The 22818-nt window shown below is 40.9% G+C and overlaps 1 protein-coding gene across 1 annotated transcript in view; it reads left to right on the top strand.

Annotated features, from left to right (window-relative positions):
- The window catches only part of LOC122728170 (ubiquitin-conjugating enzyme E2 E2), a 414041-nt gene that overhangs the window by 12352 nt on the left and 378871 nt on the right, over positions 1–22818 (top strand). The window contains exon 3 of the mRNA XM_043966434.1: positions 7528–7578. Coding sequence (XP_043822369.1) covers positions 7528–7578 — 51 coding nt within the window. The remainder of the gene's footprint in view (positions 1–7527; positions 7579–22818) is intronic.

Genomic DNA, 22818 nt, shown 5'->3' with positions numbered 1-22818 from the left:
TTAGAACCCAGATCCCTTAACTAATTGGCCAGTGTGCCCCATTTCCAGTGACATATTTCAAGAAAAGTAAAAATTACAGAACAATTTTTAGCCATTTATGAGGTCGACCCATTATTGACTCCCAGTCCTGGATCAGGAGTTGACTTGCTTTTATTCTTCTCCCAGGTACAGAACAAAGGAATGAGATTTAGTTCACGTTTTTCTTCTCAAGTTTCTGTGTTATCCTAGGGTCCTTCAGTCTGCTACTTTGCAAATGTAGTAACATGTCTCACCTGTTTTCATTCCTCCAAAAAGTTAAAAATACCCTACAATTCAAATATGCATTTGAGCCATCAGGAAATACAACCTCTGTAAGACCATGAGGGCTAGAGAGCATGGTATATAGCCAGCCCAGAGAGCTGGCCTCTGGCATAGGGCAAGAAAGCCTTCCGAACCTGGCCTAGTCTCTAAGGCTGGCAGAACACGCCTCAGGGGATTCTCCAGGATTTTCAGTGGCCTCTGCACACAGCAAGCACTGATCTGTGTGGGGAGAGTTTCCTCTTCATCTGAGAGATCCTGATGCCAGTGAGATCATAGGGGTGCTCTAAAAGTACTGCCATGGCAGCTTCTAATTCAGACTAGTCCTGATAATGATCGCCACGGGCTTGGGGGCAGAACATTATCCACACCCTGTCTTGGGCTGTGGACATTTTTTTTTTAACCCAATCTAAGTAGTCTGCCTAACTGGACAGTGGCTATGCATCTAATCAGCCTTTGGAATGATGCAGTTAAGCCAAAAGTGCCTGCTATGTGCCAAGCACACAGTGCCTGGAGCCCCTGTGCACTGGCCCTCACCCTCATCTGTCTCCAAGACTCCCGCTGCCTTCCCTTACAGCAGCCTCCAGTCCTGACCTCTGCCTGCAGCCCTGCTTGACATTTTCAGCAGCCCGCTAGCCATCTCTGCTTGGATGTCCTTGCCCTCACCTTCAACTCGGCACATCCCAAACTCCACTCGTTATCTCTGCTCTCCTTTCCCCAACACGTACCTGCCCTTGCTGCTAGGGCACAGTCCTCCCAGGCTCAGCACCTTGCCCTGATTTGTTTTGCCTTTCCTCCAGCCCTCACATCCAGTGGCCGAGCACCTGGGTCCTGCCTTTTTTGTTTTTCTCCCACACAACCCCATCTTTCCCCTCTGACTATACCCACCCTAGGCCATATCTTTGTTACCTCTTGCCTGGACTATAATAATAACATGTTCCCCAGGCTTCCAGCGTCTCCCATCATCCTTCACACGGCTGTCTGAACAATCTGCTTGCTGCCTGCCTCTGACCACATCACTTCTCTACTCAGAAACTCTCAGAGGCTGCCCATTCCTCGCAGATAAAGGCCAAACGGATTGGCTGGGGAGTCCCAGCTTTTTTCCAGCCTTGATGCATTCTGTTTGGCCCTCATCCTGGCTTACATGCTATATGCCTCCCTTCAGTTCTTTTATTACTCCTGTGACTTTGCTTATAGCAGCCCAGGTGCTAGGATAGACGTGCCCCATCCCTTCTACCTACTGCGTGCTCCTCAAAGACCCCTGACACCTGCTGCCTCCTCCAGGGAAGCTTCTCTGATGGGTGTAGCTAGAAGCGAGCCTTTGCCTTAGGAACGCTGTACCCGGCTCTTTTTGGAGCTTTCCTCCTAGCTGTGCCCTCCTTGTCTTAACCTGTCCAGGAGATTGCAAAGCACCTTCACATCAGGGCCTTGGCTCTTCCATCTAGATATCCATCCTCTGCCTGGCACATGATATAAAATACAGACTCTTGGTAGATGATTCTTTTTAGATCGAGGGGAGCTTTGACATACCCCTCGGTGCTTAGTAGGCACACTTGAAAGAGCAAAATAATAAAGCCCTAAGGAACATATTGCTATTAAGAGCTCAGCAGATGGGACCCAAATACACAATGTGCTCTTTGTGATTTCTGTAGGTGAAGCCCGCCTCTGTTTGCAGAAGAACACAAATAAATCACCCCCGCCCCCCTTGCCCCCGCCAGTTTTCATAGCACTTTTCCCAGCAGCCTGTATGGGAGAAGGTCTGAGTCATTAGACATCCCCATTTTACAGATGAGGAGACTGGTCTGGGAGAAGTTAAGTGACTTGGTCATAAGTTTCAGACAGAATTTTAACCCAATATCTTCTTGTCCCAAGAAGGATGCATGCTTTTCTACTACTCTTCGCCTCATCAGGAAACAGAAATGGTAATAAATATCAGTGGTACAAACATTGGACCTATATGTACCAAAAGAAGGAGAATTTCTCACAAATTCTCATTAGTTTGATTGTCCTAACCTGATTCTTTAGAGACTAGGGGAGGTGAGAGAGTTGTTTTCCATAAAAATAATTTTTTTTAGAACACTTTAGATGGAGGTCATTGAACAGACTGACAACTTTAAGAAATGCAGGTATTTTTAAAAATCTTGCTCTCTTTGTAGACTGAATGACAGCTTAGGGTAGTGGATAGAGCCTTGCTGTTGGAGTCCAACCTGCATCCAAGGTCTGCTACTTATCTACTCTCTAGATGACTTCTCTGGGCCATGGGCACCTCCAGGTCTCTGTCGCATAGCAGGTGCTCATCTGCTTTGGTAGAGGGATTCATCACCTCTTAGGGAACTTCCAACACCAATGAAGTCACAGAACAGGACCCACAAAACCCCCAAAAAACTAAAATGAAAAAGTTGAACTTTTAAAAATAATTTTTTCTTTGTCTTTATTAGGACCCAAGTAAGGGTGAGGAGCTTTTTTTTTTTTAATTGAGGGTCATTGTAATGTGGAAGTATGTTTATTGTGATTGTACATATATAACCTATATCAGATTTCTTTTTGTCTTGGGGAGGGGAGAGGGAAGGGAGGGAGGGATGAGAACAAGGGATGAGAAGTATACTCAGCCAGCCTCCCTTGGCTTATATGAGGAGAGCCTCAAATAAAGGTGAGAGTGTTGTGGATTAGCATCATTATTATTTCATCCTCCCTGGACTGGTGATTCCATTGATCTAGGGTCTAGGGAGCTTCAGGTGGCACAGTCTTGATATTACTGCATATCTAGAGCTCATCTGTGACGTCTATAGGCATTATTACCTGGAGGCAGTGAGTGTTAGCTAAGTGACCTTACCTGGTTCTACAGGAGTCTGTCAGAGGAAGGATATGAACCCGCATCTTTCTGCCTGGGAGGCGGCTCCCCGTCTACCCCAACACTGGACTACTCAATTCAATAATGCTGCAAATAATAAACACACTTCTGCTCTACATTATGTATTCTTATTCAGTAACATAGCAAGAAAGGACTTTAATTCTATATTATTGTTGTCTGTCATGCATTATTCAGTAACAGCAAATATAAAAACACTTTGGCTCTACATTATGGCTAACTAAGGGGGACAATGTGGGGAAGGAGAAGAATTAAAGACAGAGAAACAGACACATGTTTGGGAGGGGGAGGTACGTGAGCTGTCCACTGGAGGTTTGTGATGAGTCTCTTTTCTGTTACAGGCAGTTATTTCCTTGGGCTACTAGTGTTAAGATAAGTTTTTGTTGTGTCCATTAAGATTCCAGGGAGCTCTCCAGCAACTTGAATGGTTTATAGGATTCTAGATCCTACAATCGAGAACCTTCAAAATCTCCTATACCAACTGTACCTATGTACAGCTTTGTTGTGCAAGACCATCTTGAGAGTAGGAGCCATTTCAGGATTTGAGTTGGAGTTGATTAACAGCAAGGGATTTTAATCCAAATTATTTTTCCATTTTTCGATCTGTTCACATAATATGCATGAGTCAATGGTAGCTGGAACTGTTCTTTTATCTCAGTGGTGGGAAACCTCTGACTCAAAGGCGAGGTTTAGCCCATGGCTTTAATTTCATTCTGCAGCCCCAGGAACAAGGAGAATCATAGAGTTTGCGATTTGCTTTTGTGACATTGCTCTGGTCGCCATTTTGAAGTCTAGAGACCAATTACCACTCATTCAAGGTGGCATCTGTCCCAATTTGAGTCACCCAAGGGAGCACAGGACTTCCAGGTTTGCAGTGTTTTACCTCTGCTACTTCATCTGCTCCTCACAACAGCCCTCCGAGGTCGGGCTTATTATTACCCTCCATTTCACAGATCAAGAAACTGAGGCTGAAAGAGATTAAGAGATTAAGCCCAAATTTAAACCAAGGTATTAGGACTTTAGGCCTCCTTTCTTATACAGTGTGGTTCTTTATTTTTTAATTTTTATTTTTGAGGCAATTGGGCTTAAGTGACTTGCCCAGAATTATACAGCTAGTGTCAAGTGTCTGAGGCCAGATTTGAACTCAGGTTCTCCTTACTCCAGGGCTGGTGCTCTATCCACTGCGCAACCTAGCTGCCCCCAGTATGGTTCTTCTAAGGGTTTGAGAACAGAGATATAACAGGGATTAAAGCAACATTTTCATTAGGGATTTGATGAACAACCATATTTAAAAAAATTTTCAAACATTATTGTTTCTTTTCCCTGGAATTCAGTGGGTTTTTCTTGGGTGTGAAAGAATGACTTAGGTTTTAGAAATTTGCTTTGGAATCTTAGATGTTTAAAGCAGCCAGATTACCTTATCTTTATTTCATTGAAATATTAGGTCTGCCTAGAGATTATAATTCCAAGCTACTTTTACATCCAAGTGTGGTAGAGAAGATAGAAGGCATACCTTGGTGTCAGAAAGACCTGGGCCCAAGCTTTGGGTCTGGTCTCTGATATGTGCAAGTTACTTAACCTCTTGGTTAAGTAGACTCTCTAAGCCAGGGACTCCTAACCTGGGGCCTGAACATTTGTGGATAGGCTTCAGGGGGCCAGGGAATTTGGATGGGAAAAAATACATCTTTGTTTTTCACTAGTCTCTATGAACTAAAAAGAGAAAAAAAGGAAGAAAGAGAGAGAGAGGAGAGAAAAGCTATTTTGAAGAATCCCTAGGCTTCAACAATTTGCCCAAAGGGGATGTGATACAAACAAGGTTCAGAATCTTCACTGAGACTATAAGTTATGGGTCAAGTGCTGACCTTTTATTGATGGAAGAGATTTCCACACTGGGAGTTCCTTACACTAATGAAATCACACAGCTGGGTCTCTCACCTCTTTCCCAGAAATCACATCATTAATTTAGAAGGGGGAGGAACTTTAGAAATCATGGGTGAGAACCTTCATTCAAGTGCTAACTAGTAGAACTGAGGTTCAAATCCAAGGCTTCCAGCTTCAGAACAAGTGATTTTTTTCCCCCTATAATATCACACTGTGCTTCATGGCTGTGAGCCATTGTTTTCCCAAATGAAATCCACTTTTTGTCATGGTGGCTTACTGAGGGGGAATAAATAGTAGAAACAAAGTAAAAAATCTCTTCAGGAATTTATGAGTTAATTAGGAAAACATAAGAAAATTTCCCAAGCCCTTTCTGGGTACTTTCTGATATTTTTGTAGTGTTTGACCAGGTCCTGAAAGAGCCAGGAAAATTCTGAGGTTTGATCCTGTTCCCCCCAGGGATTCCCACCTCTCATAAATTGTGCTCAGTGCTCTGTCGAGCTCTGGTCTGAGGAACGTCCCTGAGGCCTTTGTAGTCTCCTCTCTGCCTGTGGTCACACCCCAACATGAGGAAGAGGAAGCATGCTCCCCAAATGGAAGTATTTTACAATTAGAACATCTTCAGGAGTTAGACTTCCGAGAAAACTTTTGTCTTGGGGGTGTAAGTCATGACAGTCCCAACACGACCTTATCTTTTACCTCCCAAAAGGATTTAATAATAAGAGTGAAATTAATGAAGAATTCTGAACCAGCACTTTGGTAGGGCTGGGGCAGGGGCAGGGGCAAGGTGGCGGCCGGGGATTCAGCAGGGGGGAAATGATTTTCGTTGCTTTTTCACTATTAAATGACCAAAGAACAAACTACAAAAGAAAAACAGTAATATACATCTATATCTTTATCTCTCTATCTACATTTACCTTTCTCCTCCTTCAAGTGGAGGCAGTAACTTGTCTCTGAATTTCAAAGTATTAGCATTGTAGTGTTTAAAGGTAGAGGAAATCTTAGAGAAGAGATAGTACACCCAAGCCCATTTTACAGATGAAGAAAATGAGACCCAGAGGACAGCAGTTTCCCCGAAGTTCAATAGAAGAGCAGTGATTTGAATGCTTTGTGGGGTTTGAGGGCAAGGTGAATGGGTGGGTCAGTGGTTGGGGAAAGGCACTGGTAAGCATGCATTTTAAACTAGCATATCTACAAAAAATGAAAGAGATGAATTTTACCTTTTCAGGGAAAATGGACCTTAGCATGTTGTATTTTTTAAATGGCATAGTATTTATTTGATTCCTCGCTATCATTAATTCTTTGCAGAAGACATAAAAGGCATTGACTCTGCTTTCCGAGACGTTTTTCCTTTCCTTTCAGAACTGTTTTGATATCCCTCATCGCAGTAATGTTTGCCATGTGTATATACAGTCATTTCAAGTCATCCTGGGTAACAAGGGGAGAAATGGTGATTAAAAGGAAAACCAAACCTCAGCACCTAACTGCCACATGAGTCAGCATGTTAATTTAAGCAGGGTGATGGTATAAGCAAGGAAATTGACATGCATCAGTTTCACTTCCTTCAAAAACCACCTTATAGAGGACGATTTTATATTTATATATCTGTATATAGATAATAGATAACTAATAAATAGATCATTAGGTAGGCATACACATATACACAGAGAAAGAAAGAAATTGTAATAGAAATTCGTGAGGACATCCAAAGTCAGTTCACTATGCTATACCCTTCCCCCTCCATCTGTAATGGGAATTGGTAAGGATTTTTCAGAATAAACTTCTAGTTTACAGCCCTTTCAAATATTGGAAAGACTCAGTGATACTCTTAGGGCATATTTCTGCTGAATCCGAGTATTTGGTTCTGATTTTGATCAGGTTTGTCAATGTGAAGCCATTCAAATGGAAATTCGAACTTTCTATGACTTATAAATTGTGGGAAATAAAGGAAACTTACCTTTTAAAAAATCCATTTGAGCCTATGCCATTCATGAGTTTGCTGTGTGTTCTTAGTCAAGTCTCTTGACTAAGCTTCATCTCAAAGCCGAATTGCTTGGTGGCCCAACCTGGTGACCACTTATAGATAAATAACACCAATTTCACCATCTTGTGTTTGTTCAAGAATGACTTCTATAAAGCTGACATTTAAGTATAGTCAAAGATGCATAAAGGGGAAATGAGTTTTCAGGGTTTTCCATTTAAATAAAAGTCATGTACTCCTAAGAGCAGGGCCCATCTGCTATCCCTAACACTTCTTCACATGGTGCCTTGTATACATGGCTGATGTGCAATTGAATTGAATTGAAGTCTTCTGAAGACCAAAGATATGGGGATGGTGAGGGGAGAAGGGACTGACTTTAATTACAGAGCACTAAAGCTTAAAACTGTCAATGTGAATGAATGTGGGCATTTTCTTTAATTTGATAGATGTGAATGAAGAGAAGTACTTGCCTTAATACCAGTTTCTTTGTTGTTTTTTAAAGAATTCAGAAAGAACTTGCAGAAATTACATTGGATCCTCCTCCAAACTGTAGGTAAGTTGAAGTGGATTTTTATTAATTTTGGAGCTTGTGCTGAAGATGTATTTGAAGTGATCAGGAGTTCGGAGTCTGTTGTCTCGATCTAATTAAGTAGACAACATCATTTTGATGCAGAAAAGCTGCAGGAACCATTGTTTTCTGTGCAGAGATGGAATATTCTGCAAGGATGGTTGTGTTGATAGAAGTCGCTAAAAATAGGGCAAGGTAATAAGGATAAGATAATAGAATTGCAAGATGACAGTTGGAATCATCTTTTAGTGGTGAGAGTGATAAAGCTCTAAGAAATTTCTTTGCTACGTTGAAAGAATATTGATTTGGTAACAGTGGCTAAATATTTTCTGTTTGATCACTAATTAATTAATTGGGAAATTCAGTGTTAAACAGGGAAATATGGGGAAACGTTTTGGTGTTTTACCTTGTGTCATTTTTTTCTGGCTATTATGACTTCCTATAAATGGCTCTAGAAGGTGATAGAGGTTTGATTTCAAATGATCTATGATGACATGCACTTGATTTTCAGATCAACATTTACTTATATGGACTAAAATGTTCTGGCTTTGAAACGATGAATGACATAGAGGTTCAGAGAAATGGGGCAACGAGAGAGTGGGGGGAAGGAAATAGAAATTTCTGCCTTGGTTCAGACTTGGTAGTTTGCAGATGTCTATTTCAGGATATTTATTTCTATTTTGATATAAGGTCGCTGTTGGAACTGTGCCAGCATCGAGTTCTGATGGCTTACGATGGTCCCTTGATGCTTTTCATGAGGAAAGGTCAGACTAAATAAAAGGAAGTCTCCAATATGATATGCCATTGGAGTTGATTCTTTGGTATGATTTCACAGCGCTTTCCATATTCTCAGTGAATCACTGTAAAAGCAAAGTCAGCAATTATTAATAGAAGAGAGATGTTGACAGATAGCTGTCATTGCAGTTCGGTCAGTTGACAAAAGCCTGCCCATAAGGAAATGGCTACGATGATGCCTTTGTTTGTGGGAGATCTTTAGGGTGTAATTCAGGTGCTTAGAGGACAGCACTGCCTATAGCCAAGGCCTTGCAAAGTACTGCACAGCAGAGTATTTCAGTCAATTAGGGCAACCACTTCTTTACCAGATAAGATGGTTTAATATCTATCCACTCCTTTCTATTATACTTACAGCTGGTTCTCATCAAGCCTGTTACAAAGAGCTTTACTTTAGGTGCTGATGGCTGATGACGATTAGCTGATTGATAAGTATGAAACACCAGCCTGTTAGGGAAAAATTCCTAAGTGGAATTGTTTGAACTAAATCTGAAGACCATAGTTCTTACAAGAGTTTTTATTTGTTTTTGCCTTCTGAATCCTTTCCTTTTGATGGCGAGGCATGTGCTGGGGGCTTTTAAAAAAATCATATCGCAAATGATCATCAAAAGGCTTTATAAAAGCTTCCTTTTAACAACTGAAATGGGAAATTTGTCAACTGTATGTTTGCCATCTTTGCTGAAACTTTGATGCCAAAGATCACGGGGGTCGCTTATTGTGCATTAGAAACTCTCTTAGCCAAACTGATTGGGTATGTTAGAATTGTTTGCTTCAGCTTGAATGACTGGGAAACAGGATTTAAGCCTACTGGCTACTGTTGGCCGGATCATTGCCCATTGATGTCATGGCTGGACACATTTTGGAAAATGGCCCATGACTTTATTTAGCTTTGACTTACTTACAAATAACAATTGAGCTTCTTTGTAACAAAAGGTACAGCTGGCATGAAATCTCAGGAGGTTGAGGCAAGAAATGATGTAAGAGTTTACACTAAAAGAATTCCCCTTGTAGAAGGGAAAACTGTTTAGAGCAGAAAGAAGGTTAAAAACTGCATCATATCTAGGTGAATGTGGGTGTGAAAGCCATTACTCTTTCGGAGTTGATTTTAGTCAGTGTGAAAGGTTTATGGCTTTGTTGCTCTTTTAATTAGTAGCTTATGTTTAAATAGTGTTTTCAGGTTTTCACTGTGCTTTGCTTCATTTGATTCTCACAACAACCCTGGGAGGTGGGTGCTTTTACTGTATTATCTCCCTTTTATAGACAAGGACAGAGAGAGGCCCAGAGAGGTTGAGTGATTTGCCCAGGGTCACACAGCAAGCGCTTCGCTGAGACAGAAATTTGATTTAAGTCTTCCTGACTTCGTGTTGAGTGCTGTGTTTGTGTTTACTGCCCTGTTCAGAACGACAATATCCTTAGAGCCTTAACTAACTGCAAGTTCTTTATAAAATAAGGAAAATCCACGTGAGATTTTAATTTTAAGTAAACAATGTATATCTAAGAGCTACCCAGCCAGTTTGCTTAAATGTACACTAACTTGCCAACTCGAGAGATTTGTCAAGGAAATCCATTAAGTGCTTTGAGAACTGGCATGTTCCCATGAGAAGCTATATTTGTCCTGCTCTGGGTATGGCTGCTTCTTCAGGGGTCGCTCCCAAAATAGTTGCCTGCACTGGGTCACGTAGAGGTCAATGTCATTTGCCATTCATGTGGTTCTTCCAGCTGGCCAGTGCAGCATCCCCTGTTGTCCTTGTGGCTGGCATGAAAGTGAGGAATTTGGATTTCTCCATATGTCCCTCTGATCCCAAACATCAGTTCTCAATTTAGTCGTTCGGTAGATGACTGGAGTCTCTGGACAACCTGGAGTCAGATGTTTGACTGCTGTCTGTTTTAAATGTGCGTCTCTGTTTCAGTGACAATGTGGTTAGTGTCTTTGTAACGATACTCAAAGTAGATCTTCAGCTTGACTGCGCTCGGCCCAAGTGCGGCGCTGCCCGGGAGCTGGGTCAGTTACGCTTGCGCTGCGGTCATGCGTTTGGCCTAGAGAATCTAGTGGATGATTTAAAAAAAAAAGAAATTGAAGCCAGAGAAGGATTTCCCAAATAAGAGATTTTCGAGTTCCTTACTTAGTTATGAACCAAGAAGCAAGTCTGGCTTCCAGAGACACTGTCCATTCTCTCTGCAAAATCAAACCCAAGTCTCACATGTCCTGAGGTACCTGGGAAGCTGCTGTTACTGATACTTGCTCTATGTGAGCTGTTTCGGGTGTCAGAGAACCTCAGTGGGGCAGCTTTGGGGGTGGGGTGGGAAGATGCTAGCGAGAAATATGCAATTGGATTCTCTCCCACATTTAGTCATCTCCAGAAGATATAATATTTAGGCTCGGTCTATATCGGATTGGAAGCAAGACCACCTCGAATCTTGGCCTTGAATTTATTTATTCTTGGTAATTTAATTCAATTAGCATGTATTAAGTGACTTGCAATATGCAAATTTGTTAGGCACTGCAAATGTAAAGATAAAAAAATGACATGGGCTCCTACCCCTGAGGGGTTTACATTCTGAAAAGAAGCAAGTGGAAGGTGATAGGCACAAAAGGAGAGATCTAGAGGAAACCCAGCATGAGAAGCCCCTAAGTCTGGTCCAATCTCTCTCTCTCTCTTTTTTTTTTTTTTTGGTGAGGCAATTGGGGTTAAGTAACTTGCCCAGGGTCACACAGCTAGTAAGTGTTAAGTGTCTGAGGCTGGATTTGAACTCAGGTCCTCCTGACTCCAGGACTGATGCTCTATCCACTGCGCCATCTAGTTGCCCCCAATCTTTTTTTATAGATGAAGAAACTGAGACCTAGAGTGAAGTGACAAGCCCAGAGTCACTCGGCTGGCAGAGTGAAGATTTGGCTCAGGGCCTGTGACTCTCTTTACACTGCACACATTGCCTCAAGGGAAACCGAAGAAGGAAGAAAATGCATTTAATATTTTTAATGCATTTAACATAATTTGGGAGGGGCTAGAGAATGAAGAGAATTCAGGAAAGCTTGCCCGAGAAGCTGACAACCTCATTTCTATAGCTAGCACTCAGAGGTTTGTAAAGTTCTGTCCTCATGCAGTCATGGGAGTCAGGGACTGGTCTAGAGGGATGGCTGAGCCACAGCTGGTGTCTTCAAAGAAGATGCTGACATGTGTGTGGTCGGCACGCACTCTGTTGCTCAGATTCTTCTTTGAGAAAGCTTCTCTGGGTCCTGGGGCTCAACGTTGATCATTATAACTAACATCTCTGTACTATTGTATGGTTTGCAAAGTGCTTTACAAATATGGCCTCTGGGGAGGCAGCCACTGTGATTATTCCCCATTTTACAAATGAGGAAACTGACACACACAGGTTCCAAGTGACTTGCCTGGGATCACCCAGCGAATGTCTGAGTTTGAATGAATCACTCTAGACTCCAGGTCCACCCCTCTATCCCTGTGCCACCTAGCAATTATTGTTGAAATGTTAGTCTTCATGATTTACTCCTGACCAATCTTGAGTGGTCTGAAAAAGGTTCTTTGAATAATTGAGGGACAGTATAGAGCTCCAGAGGGCTAGCCTTTGGACACCAGAAGACCAGTCTCAGGCAAATAATACCTCTATAATCCTGTGCTAGGAATTTCAGGGCCCCAGGCAACCCTTTTAGACGGTAAGTATTAATCCCCTCTCTGAACCTAGGGAAGGCGTTTCCACACCTGGAATTCTTCACAGCCAATGAAAACACAGATCCAGATGATCTTTTTTTAACACTCAGTAAAATGAATGTACCCTTAAGGAGGGAAACATTAGACCAAAATAACTACAGAATCTCCCCTTTTCAGATTTCTGGTTCCATGTGCTAGACAGCAAATTGATTGTACTTTTTGTATTGGGTAGCTCTTAAATATTACTTGAACTATGAAAAGGGCAAGGCTTGTTCTTCTGAGCTAAAATTCTTGGCAATTCAGATAAGGGACTCAGTTTACAAAATTACAGGACAGCTAAACATAGTTCTTTCTGCTTGTAATGAAATTTGACTTAGGCTCAGAACTTTCTGGAAATGGCAGAACATCCTGATTCATTTTCTCTTTGGCTGTCATATTTCCCACTATATTTCTTTTGTGCTAATGGCAGAACGTCACAACTGGTGGCCACAACATCTTCTCTGAGTTAATAGAGAAATGAACTGGACTGTCGGTCATCCTTTGTTTCAGGGGTGCTGAGTTCTAACACCTCTATGGGACTGTAACTGTCAGAATTGGGATCAGCTTTGTCTGTGATTGGAATATCTGAGGACTCTTTAAAAAAGCTTTACTGATGCCTTTTCTTTTCATGTAAGTAATTTCTGGAAACAATCTATACAATGAAATAAAGAAAAAATTAAACTAAAATACCCAATACAATGATTGGTTGCACATCATACTTTGCCCTAGAAGACGTCTGTCTCCCTGCCATGAGGAAGGAAGAATGTGTTATCCTGTTTTCAGGCACCGTTATTGTTCTTCAGCTACTTTAGAATTCTCCTTTAAGAACTCTTGTTCTTGAAAGCCGAGAATAAACTCAAAAGTTTTTTAGAGTCTGGTCCAGAGCTCCTTTTCTGAAAGTGATTGTTGCTGGGTTAGTTGCCTACAGGATATAGGTTTCAGGTGCCCAAGATGGGATGATAGATCCAGCTCTTAGAAGGGTCTTGGAGATCCCCAAGTCCAGGGACCTCACTTTTACAGATGAAGAAAATGAGTCTCAGGGAGGTTGAGTGACTTGCCCAAGTTACACCAGTGTAAATGGAAGACAGGATTTGAACTCGGGTTTTTAGGTACCAACTGTGTGCTGTTTCTCCTCATTTAAGTGTTGGCATCACTTCTCTCCTGTTCCTTCTTCACTTAGGAGAAATAAGACTTTAAAAAGCCAACTTCTGATATGATTGTGATGGAATATTATTGTGCTATAAGAAATGACAATTTCAGAAAGGCCTGGAAAGACTGGTATGAACTGATGTAAAGTGAAGTGAGCAGAACCAGGAGAACGTTGTGCACAGAGACAGCCCTGTTTTGATGAAAGACTGTGAATCACTTAGTACAATCCCAAAGGACTAATGATAAAGCATAGGATCTGTCTCCAAAGAAAGAACTAATATTGATTGAACACAAACTGAAGCATGCTCTTTTTCACTTTCATTTTTTCTTTTATTCAAGTTTTCTTGTTCAAAATGACTAATATGGTAATGTTTTACATAATAGCACATGTATAACCTATAACTGATTGCTTTCCCCCTCAGGGAGCAGGGAGGGGAGTGAGAGAAGGAGGGATAGAATTTGGAACTCAAAACTTTACATAAACGTATTTATTATTATTTTTAAAAACACTAGGGGCAGCTAGGTGGCGCAGTGGATAGAGCACCGGCCCTGGAGTCAGGAGTACCTGAGTTCAAATCCAGCCTCAGACACTTAACACTTACTAGCTGTGTGACCCTGGGCAAGTCACTTAACCCCAATTGCCTCACTAAAAAAAAAAAACCAAAAAAACCAAACCACTAGACCATTTTGGGATTCCTTTAAAGTTAGTGTGACAAAATAAAAAAGTTTCCAGATAAAAAATAATATAAAAACAAAATAAAAAGCCAACTTCTGACTTTCCACGAAAGGGTGACCCTTCCCCACTCTAGCTCTGCTCAGCAGGTTTGATTTTTAACCCTAAAGTCCACATGTAAGACTGTGTATGTAGCTCTTTGCATTGGCGGCTGATTCTTAGGCTTGATTGTAACTTCCCAAAGGGCAGGGACAGGTTAGGTAGTTCTCTCTCCCCAGCCCAGCCCAGGGCTTGGCACCAGGTGCATCCTCACTGTTTGTTGCAGGGTGCCAGAGGAGGAAATAAAAGGAAGCCGAGGAAAATCCCCATCATCGCGTGAGGCAGCCAGCCCCTTCTGCTCTTGGCATCTTCATCTCTGAAGTTTTAAAAAATCCGCCGATTTTACTTCTTGCCATCTTAACTTGGTCATTTGGCAGTTTCCAAACTGTCCCCTTAGCCAGGATTTTCTATCACTGACTAGTAAAAAGACTAACTCTTAGAGAATCTAGATAGAAACAGGAGATGTTCTACATTTCCACATTTCTGCTTTCACCAGGGATTGTAGCCACACATGATGGTTGCAAAGACAAGTGAAGACTCGAGACAGACAAGGTCTGGTGCCAGAGGCAAAGCCTTGAGGCTGCTTGGATTTCCTTCCTTTCTAGGCATGTGGCTTTTTTCTAGGGGGATGAGGTTCAGATTAGGTAAAACCTCCTTTCTAACTTGAAGTTGTCATTCAGTTCAGTAAAAATGAAAGCATTCTCTTTCTTTCATTAAAAAATGCCATCATGCCCTATTGTGCTGTTTTTGACTTAACACTCCTGAAGTAATGTTTGATCCACACAGCGGTAAAGGGAATAAAACATTGAGCCCCAATTTGGGTCTGTTTGGGAATTTTGGATCATTTTTGTATTGGCCACTCTTTTTGCTGACCCAGGCCCTAGACCTGATCCTGGGTAAGTAACTTCACTTTTTTCTGCCTCAGTTTCCTTGTCTGTAAAATGAAGATAATAGCACCTACCTCTTGAGGACAAAATGAGATCATGTTTTTAAAGCACGTTGTAAACCTTAAAGTGCTATAGCTACAGCTACAGCTAGTTAGCTGTTAGTACTTGAGCGTGGATAATTGGATACTGACTTTGTTTCCATTGACTGCCAGAGCACTGATGAAAAGTTATGAGAAGTTGTACAGTGCTACCAACTAATCTCTTTTTATGTACAGTTATTAATCTCTGCATTAAAAATTCAAGGTTTTGAATTACTCTCATCTCTTCTTCACTAACAACATGGGTAATTGAGGAATATTTTTTCCTTGGCTCCTCTGGATTTTTCACTCCAGCTGTAGGGTTTGGTGGTTTTTTGTAGCCTCCATCAAGACAAAGGGTTATGTAACAGGACCTTTGAAATGACCCTGGAAATGCATTCAGTACTTTAGTGTGTCTTCTGGAGCTCTAATGGGGAAGGGGGCTCGTCTCTGATGACAGCCAGTCATCCAGGGAAGATGCTTTCAAAAGCTTGACATCGAGAACACGATGCCTCCCCACTCACCCTACAGCTCCTCTTGGAGCTGGGCCAATGAGAAGAGGTCTAGCCTTGGGCCGGAAGCTTTTACTGGGCTCTTTCCCATGGACTTGAGTGACATCTGGAGCTGGAGTGAGGGGGAGTTGGGGACTCCCTTATGCAGGGGAAAATGATACCATATCTCTAGAGAGAACCTCTTGTTAATCCTGTTCCAACATAAGAAATAGTTGTTCATGAAGGGCCTACTATGTGCCTATCCTATGTATGTGTTAAGTAAGTGAAGATTTGTATTGCATTTCATTTTTCAGTCAAATCAACATTCTGATGTCAAATATTCTTCCCTTTTCATTGGCATGTAATAGGAAGAAAAATGCTTGGAATAATAACCTGCATCTTAAGTGACCCCAAAATATATATAGGTAGGTAAATAGGAAGAGAGAGACAGAGACAGAAAGAGATAGTGGGTGGTAGTTATCTGAGGGTGGAAGAGATAAGACCTAATGTCTTGACCCAATGTTCATGTTCCTTCCGATACTAAAAGTTTCAAGGTCATATATTAGTTATATCATTTCTATCTGTTCCCATAATGTTCACTTTCATTTCCCTGAAGGAATTGTAGGGTTTTTGTTGTTTGGGAGGGTGGGAGTGGGAAGTTATTTCTGGCTTTTACATTGGTCTCTCTTTTTCACCTGGACAGACTGTTTATATTGGGTTTATGGATACAAGTGCCGGGGACCCCCTGAGAGAGTTGAATGTTATTTCCAGTGACCAAAGAGCTCCTATACTTATAGTTCATCACTGTCAACTTTTTTCCTGGAAAAAAAAAGCATACTTGGAGGAGTTGGTTAGTGGTGACATAAAATCTTAGACTCATTTTTTATTTTCTTCTTTCAATATATAATGTAGGGGTTTTTACAATCTCTGCTTTTTGCCCTAGATTTGAAAATATTTATCTTATAATAAAAGAATGCTAAGTGATAAAAATGGATTTAGTGCCTGTTACTCTTGGGGTCCTGGCATTTTATCCCTTTTTTTGTTTTCAGTGTGTCTGAAAAACATATAAATTAAATGATCATGCTGGGATTATATTTTATAATAGCATCAACAGAATATTTTATCACTTATGTTAGCTGGCCCAGTTTTAGAACTGGTTATTATTTCAGATTTATTACCCCAAGTACTTTGAATAGAAAGTGTCAAGTTACTTGTCTCATACGTAATCTTTTAATTCCTTCAACTGTTTTCTCTTTTAAGAAGACAGGAACCTGTTCTTTTGAATACCCCTAGAATTTCTCTCTCCTCCTGGTTGCACATATTTTTCAAATCCTCCAAGTCCTGGCACACAGTGGGTATTTTGTAAGTGCTTCTTGATCAGTTGGTTCTGAGGTCCTAATTTTAATAATGTGAGTGCTCCCTCAATGCAGATTTCAGCCCTCCCACAAGGTTTCATGAATGGTGGTAGTCTAGAAAATTCATCACCTTAAGAGTCAGTCTTCTGGTGACTGAACTCTTCACACTGTCTGTCTGTCTCTCTTTTTCTCTTTCTCTCTCTCCTCTCTCTCTCCCCATCTCTTCTCATCCTTTCTTCACCCTTCTCTCTCTCTTCTTCAAAAAGAAAGGCCCATGAGGGGCAGCTAGGTGGCACAGTAGATAAAGCACCAGCCCTGGATTCAGGAGTACCTGAGTTCAAATCCAGCCTCAGACACTTGACACTTATTAGCTGTGTGACCCTGGGCAAGTCACTTAACCCTCATTGCCTCACCCCCCCCCACACACACACACAAAAAAAAGACAAGAAGAAAGGCCTAGGTTGTACAGCTCCTACCTCAGCTTCCTTTATTTATTAGAGTAGCTTTGTACTCCAATTCAGTCAGTCAATCCTCATCATTCTTGGATTCTTTATTTGCACATTCACCGACTTGCTAAAATTCATTTGAAATCCCTGAATCAGTACTTGAGTTGTTTTTGTGGTCATTCGTGAACACGTCCAGATGGATGACAACTATGAGTCGCCTGAAATGACCATTCCCAGCTGAGGTCAAACAAGGCAATGCTCTGCCTTCTTGTTTCAGGTCTCCTATTGGAAATAAGTGTCCCTTTCCTGGTCTATTTAGCGCCCCCCTTTTTTTTCATTAGGGGGCTTTTTGTTGGTGATTTTCCCATTTAAAATGGCCCCTAACCATAGTTCTGTAGTGCTGGTCTGGTGTTCCTAATTGTAAGAAGGCTGTGATGTGCCTTAACGGAAAAAAAAATCCGTCTGTTAGATAAGCTTCCTTCAGGCATGAGTTATTGTGCTCTTGGCTGGGAGTTCAATGTTAATGAATCAACCATTTGGTACGTCCAGAAAAAGGAAGAGGAAATTCACTGGCCTGTGCATGAGACCGCTCCAGAAAGTGCTAAAGTAAACGTGGTGACCAGAGGCTCACCTAACCCGGTATTTCCCCTAGGAGCAATGGTCCAGTATTTGCTAAGTCAGTGTTCACAGTGACTTTATGGAACATAATGACCAAGAATGACGAAAATCAGCTGTACTCACTGGAGAAACTCTTGGTTACATGGTATTGGGGGGTGGGAGAGCTTTAGGTGATTCTGTTTAGGGAAAAAATAAGAGCCTTTAAAACTTAGTAACTTGTAAGGAATCCTGAAGGTTTCTACTCTGAGAAAACATTATACATTATGAGAACTGGACCTAGTTCAGCCTCCTCATTTTATGGTTGAGGAAACTGAGGCCCAGAGAGTTGAAATGATTTGCCCAGAGCCACCAACCTCATTAATGGAGATGGTCTTCGCACTCAACTGATATAGCCTCAAGAGGTATAGACAAACTTAAGGGAAAATGGATTTGGGGGGGGGTGTTGACCCTTAGTAATTCACATTTGGAATCTGATAATCTCCTGAGTAAAGTAAAATCTGTATGTTGCCATTTCCTGAGAAGTTTTCAACTTTAGTTTAAAAACCAAGGGGAATAGATTACTGAGTCGGAGATCCAGATGCTGTTGAAATGAAATTTATTAAACTTGAGTAATTTCTACTTGCTGAAACCATGATAGTTGTGTGATATGCAGTAAAATCAGTTATTAGATCTGGTTAAAAAATCCACATGGTCTTCTTAATCATCTATTTCAGTTCATGTGAGCAAACCCTTTCTGGTTTATGGGATTTTAGATAAGCTTTCTTTGACCATTGTAAGTCTTTCCCTTCCTCCCTCCATCCTTTTCTCATAGACTCTTTCATTAAAGGAAAAGAGTAAACTGTTCAGCTCCTTGAGGGAAGGGACAGTTTCATTTCTGTCTCTACACCATGGGGGCTGTGGAAGGTGTTTAATAAAGGCTTAAAATCTAAAGAAGACAGAATCAAGATCCTGACTCTCAGACAAATAAGATTGACAGTAGCGGATCTCAGGGAGCTCCAGACTGATGCTTCAGGCCAATGCCAACTGGGCTTCCTTTCTAGGAAGGGGATCTGAGACAACACTTGATTTTTTTTTTTCCCTCCTGGCCACATCAGTAACACATCTTTTTTCCTTAAAAGCTTTTGGCTGAAGGTGGAGGAGCTTATTAATGACTGTACTTGTAAGATAGGATGAGGGCAGCAATTGACCGGCCCACAAGCTCTTAAGCTCGTCCTTTGCCAAGCTCAGTTTCAGCGAGATTATTTTTTATTTTACCTTCGATCTCCTAGTTTTGAGTAGTGGGGGAGGGTTAAAACTAGGAGATCTGGCTTTTAGGAAGTCATGCTTTGAAATAAGAGAAATGCCATTTGTCGGTCAGGGAAGACCCTTTGAATATTTGTTTGCCAGAGTATGACTAAACATGCAAGTTTTTTTATACACTTAGTTTACTTTTATGAAATATTGAGCCACTGGACTTTTCTTATACTTAGTATTTGTTTAGCAGTAAAGGGGGTGGTTTGAGTTTTTAGGGTTAGTATATTTTTCATGGAATGTGTAATACTAATTAAGCTGACACTTATCTATTACTCTCTATTGCTTGAAATATTACAAAATATTTTGCATAATTGTCATCTGGCTGGGTCACCAAGGCAAGAGAGCTCTGGACCTGGAATCTGTAACACCAGAGTTCAAATTTGACTTCAGATACTAGTTGTGTGACCCCGGGCAAGTCATTTAACCTCTCTGTCTACCTCAGGTTGTTGTGAGCATCAAATGAGTTACTATATGTCTTCCTCCATTTTGCTGTTGCTACTACTACTATTACTATTACTGCCACAACTACTTTAATTATCCACAGTGCATTGGTATTACAGTTATTATTCCCATTTTACAGATGAAGAAACTGAGGCTCAGGTGGGTAATTGGTATTTGTTGATTAATGAAGACTTTTTGAATGTCCATTTAAAATGGACATTTGAGACTTACCATGTTATTAGTTTGCTCTTGAATAAGTTGCTTAACCTCTTGCAGTGTGGGTGTTGGACTGTATAACTTCTGACTACTCCCTTCCAACTCTAGATCAGTACACCTGTGATTCCTTCCTTGATAACCCAGCTAATATGAACATACATACCAGAAATAAGACCCTAGCCCAGATCTCTTCTGATTCTGAGTCCACAGAAAACTGTTCTTTTGTGTCCTCTAGATATCGATGAATGAGGAAAATGAAACTCTGGTTTGTCTATGGAAGGCGTGTATTTTCTCCTTTGGTCTCATTCCATTTCACAGTTGTTTAGTTTTCCCCCTTCTACAAACATCCCATGCGCTGAGAAATGAACAGGACAGGAGAATTCAGAATTGGTTTGGCTCAGATGATCAATTGCACTGCAGAAACATTCATTGCTTTCGATATAAACCATGGCTAGCAGATGGCGCATGGCTGCATAATTATGATCTCACCTCCTAAGATAAGACTTCTGGTTGAGATGTTGTGCATTCTTATAGAGTGATTGTGTCAGTCATCTCCTGGGCCGACGCTTTCTCAAACTAATGGTGGGGGTGACCTAGTCAAACATATCCATGCCGGTATAAAGTGACATCAGCTATTTGGTGCCTGGGCCCAGTCTTCTTCCAGCTTGGTTTCGGCTTCTGTCTGGGTGATGATCACAAATGGTAGTGAATAGCCCCACAGAGTGCAGCTGGGGTTTCAATAGCATCTTTTTTCCATTTAATGGGTTAAGTTGGCTTAAGTGGATACAAAACCCACTTGATTTGGTAGCTTCCCAAATGGCACAGGGTCTTAATCTAAGAAGTGATTTTCCTTCACAACAGAACTATAAACAGGACCTCTCTGTTATTGGTTGATTCCATGTTTTGGACAGTGCCTGTTGGGTCTGAATCTCTAACAAAAGTTGGTATAACATAATTGCACATGTATAACCTATAAGGGATTGCTTACTGCGTCAGGGAGTGGGGGAAGGCACGATAGAATTTGGAACTCAAAACTTTAAATAAAGAGGTTTATTATTATTTTTCAAAAAGTTGGTACAAGCCCTTCCAGAAGGAAATAGAAGACTTCTTCCCAGGGCTTAGCACACCTAGTAGGTTGTTGTGGTTTGATTGGTTGGTCTTTCTCCTGTTTGTCTAGAGTATCCAAGTGCGGTATTTCCCTAATTGCCCCGAAAAAAACAAACAAACCTAAAAGGAAACAGAGCTAACTTTTTTCAAAACAAAATGTCATGTTAATTGATATCTGATCAATAGCTTTTCACTTTTTATTCCTGTTCCAAGCAAATGTGATTCTCCTTTGTGGCCCCTCTTTTTCCTTCCCACTATGATAGATAGTCTTCTGTTTGTTTTTTCACAAAGGTTGAATTTCTGGTAATAGACAAGAAGAGCCACTGTTTCCATCTTTTCTCCTCTCTCCTTATTCCTTCCATTGAACCGTATGCAAAATGAGCTTCATTGACCTAAAGTCATCTTTCTTCTTCTCTTCCTCCATTGCTGTGCTCTTCCTCTCGCAGCATCTCTGCAAAGGAGAGAAGAGGGAGCACTTTCCCCTGTCTTGACTAACTTCGGTAGAACAGTTGGTATAGCACTGGAGATGGAGAGAGGTGAAGAGCAGATCTGGGGCAGAGTAGCTGTCTCCTGATTATCCCAACTTCTTCTCCCTACTGAGAAGACATGGAATTGCCAGGGTTATTTAAAAATTACATGATCATTGCAATTTCACGGCCTATTTAAAGCCCTGCTGTCTTATTTTCATAGTTCTGAAAAAAGCATTGTGAGTCTTAGATCTGTCCAGTAGATTCACTTGAAAGAAACTTAGCACTCAGATCCCCAGAAGTGGATATTAGGCATCTACATACCCTATTGGTTCAGGCGGATGGTATTCTCTTAATGTGATGTCCATTGACATTTTTTTAATCTTAATGATATTGGGAACATTTATGAGTCAACTCTGCATGTCTGCATACAGTCATGTGAGCACATATGCAAATAGCCTTGTTAAGTTAGTCTTTTATGGAGAAAAAAGGTGTTAACAAGGAAAATATTAGAAATAGATGAATATGACATAGACAGAGATGCATAGAAGGAACTTAGACAAACTGATGGAGAGTGAAGTAAGCACAGACATAATGATTAGAATAATGTAAGTGGAAAGAACAGCAACCACAAAATGATTGAAAATAACCTTTGCAAAACTGCAAAGAACAAGCTTGACACTAAAGATGGGGACATTCCTTTGCTGAGGTCAGGACTCCATCCATTTAGAGCATTGTCAGATTTCTTCGATGAAATTATCTGTTTTGCTATTTTTGTTCCTCTTCCTCTTTTTTCTTAAAAAAAATTCTTTGTTAAAGGTGTGTGTGGGGGGAGGCAGGGATGTCCCTCAGAAGAGAGGAGGAATACAGGGGAACACTTAGGTGATGTTAGAAAAAAAGCTGTCAAAAGTTATTTAATAAAGAATTTGGGAAAAATCTTTGCTACTCAGTGTCTTAAACTTCTTTTGGAGGTAGCCAGATCTGTTCTCCCTTTGTGTTAAAAAGCATTAGATTTGGCTGTGAGTGGTTGCTTAAGTCTTTTTAAATGGACATTGAGCTGGGATTTTTACGAATTACCCTTAAGCCCCTATAAATTCCTTTACACAGTACCAAAGTTGGGCTTAATATTTAAAAAAACTAATATAAAAAGTTGTAAAACTTCCAGTATTTTCAGAGGTGATATTAATAATAGCATTAATTGTAATCATTTTAAAATGACACTTTATCCACTTGTTTAATACCTGCAGACGAAATATGAAATGGGAAGTCGACATTTTAATATGCATCATTTGGTAACATATTTTATAAGAACACATTATAGGACAATGGGTTTATTAAGTGATAATAGTTTGGGCTTTACATCATTACAGGAATGAAATAGGAATCAGGTTGGCATTTGCTTTCATG

Source organism: Dromiciops gliroides, chromosome 5, assembly GCF_019393635.1.
Source record: "Dromiciops gliroides isolate mDroGli1 chromosome 5, mDroGli1.pri, whole genome shotgun sequence".
NCBI lineage: Eukaryota > Metazoa > Chordata > Mammalia > Microbiotheria > Microbiotheriidae > Dromiciops > Dromiciops gliroides.
This window is presented reverse-complemented; position numbering and strand designations above follow the sequence as displayed.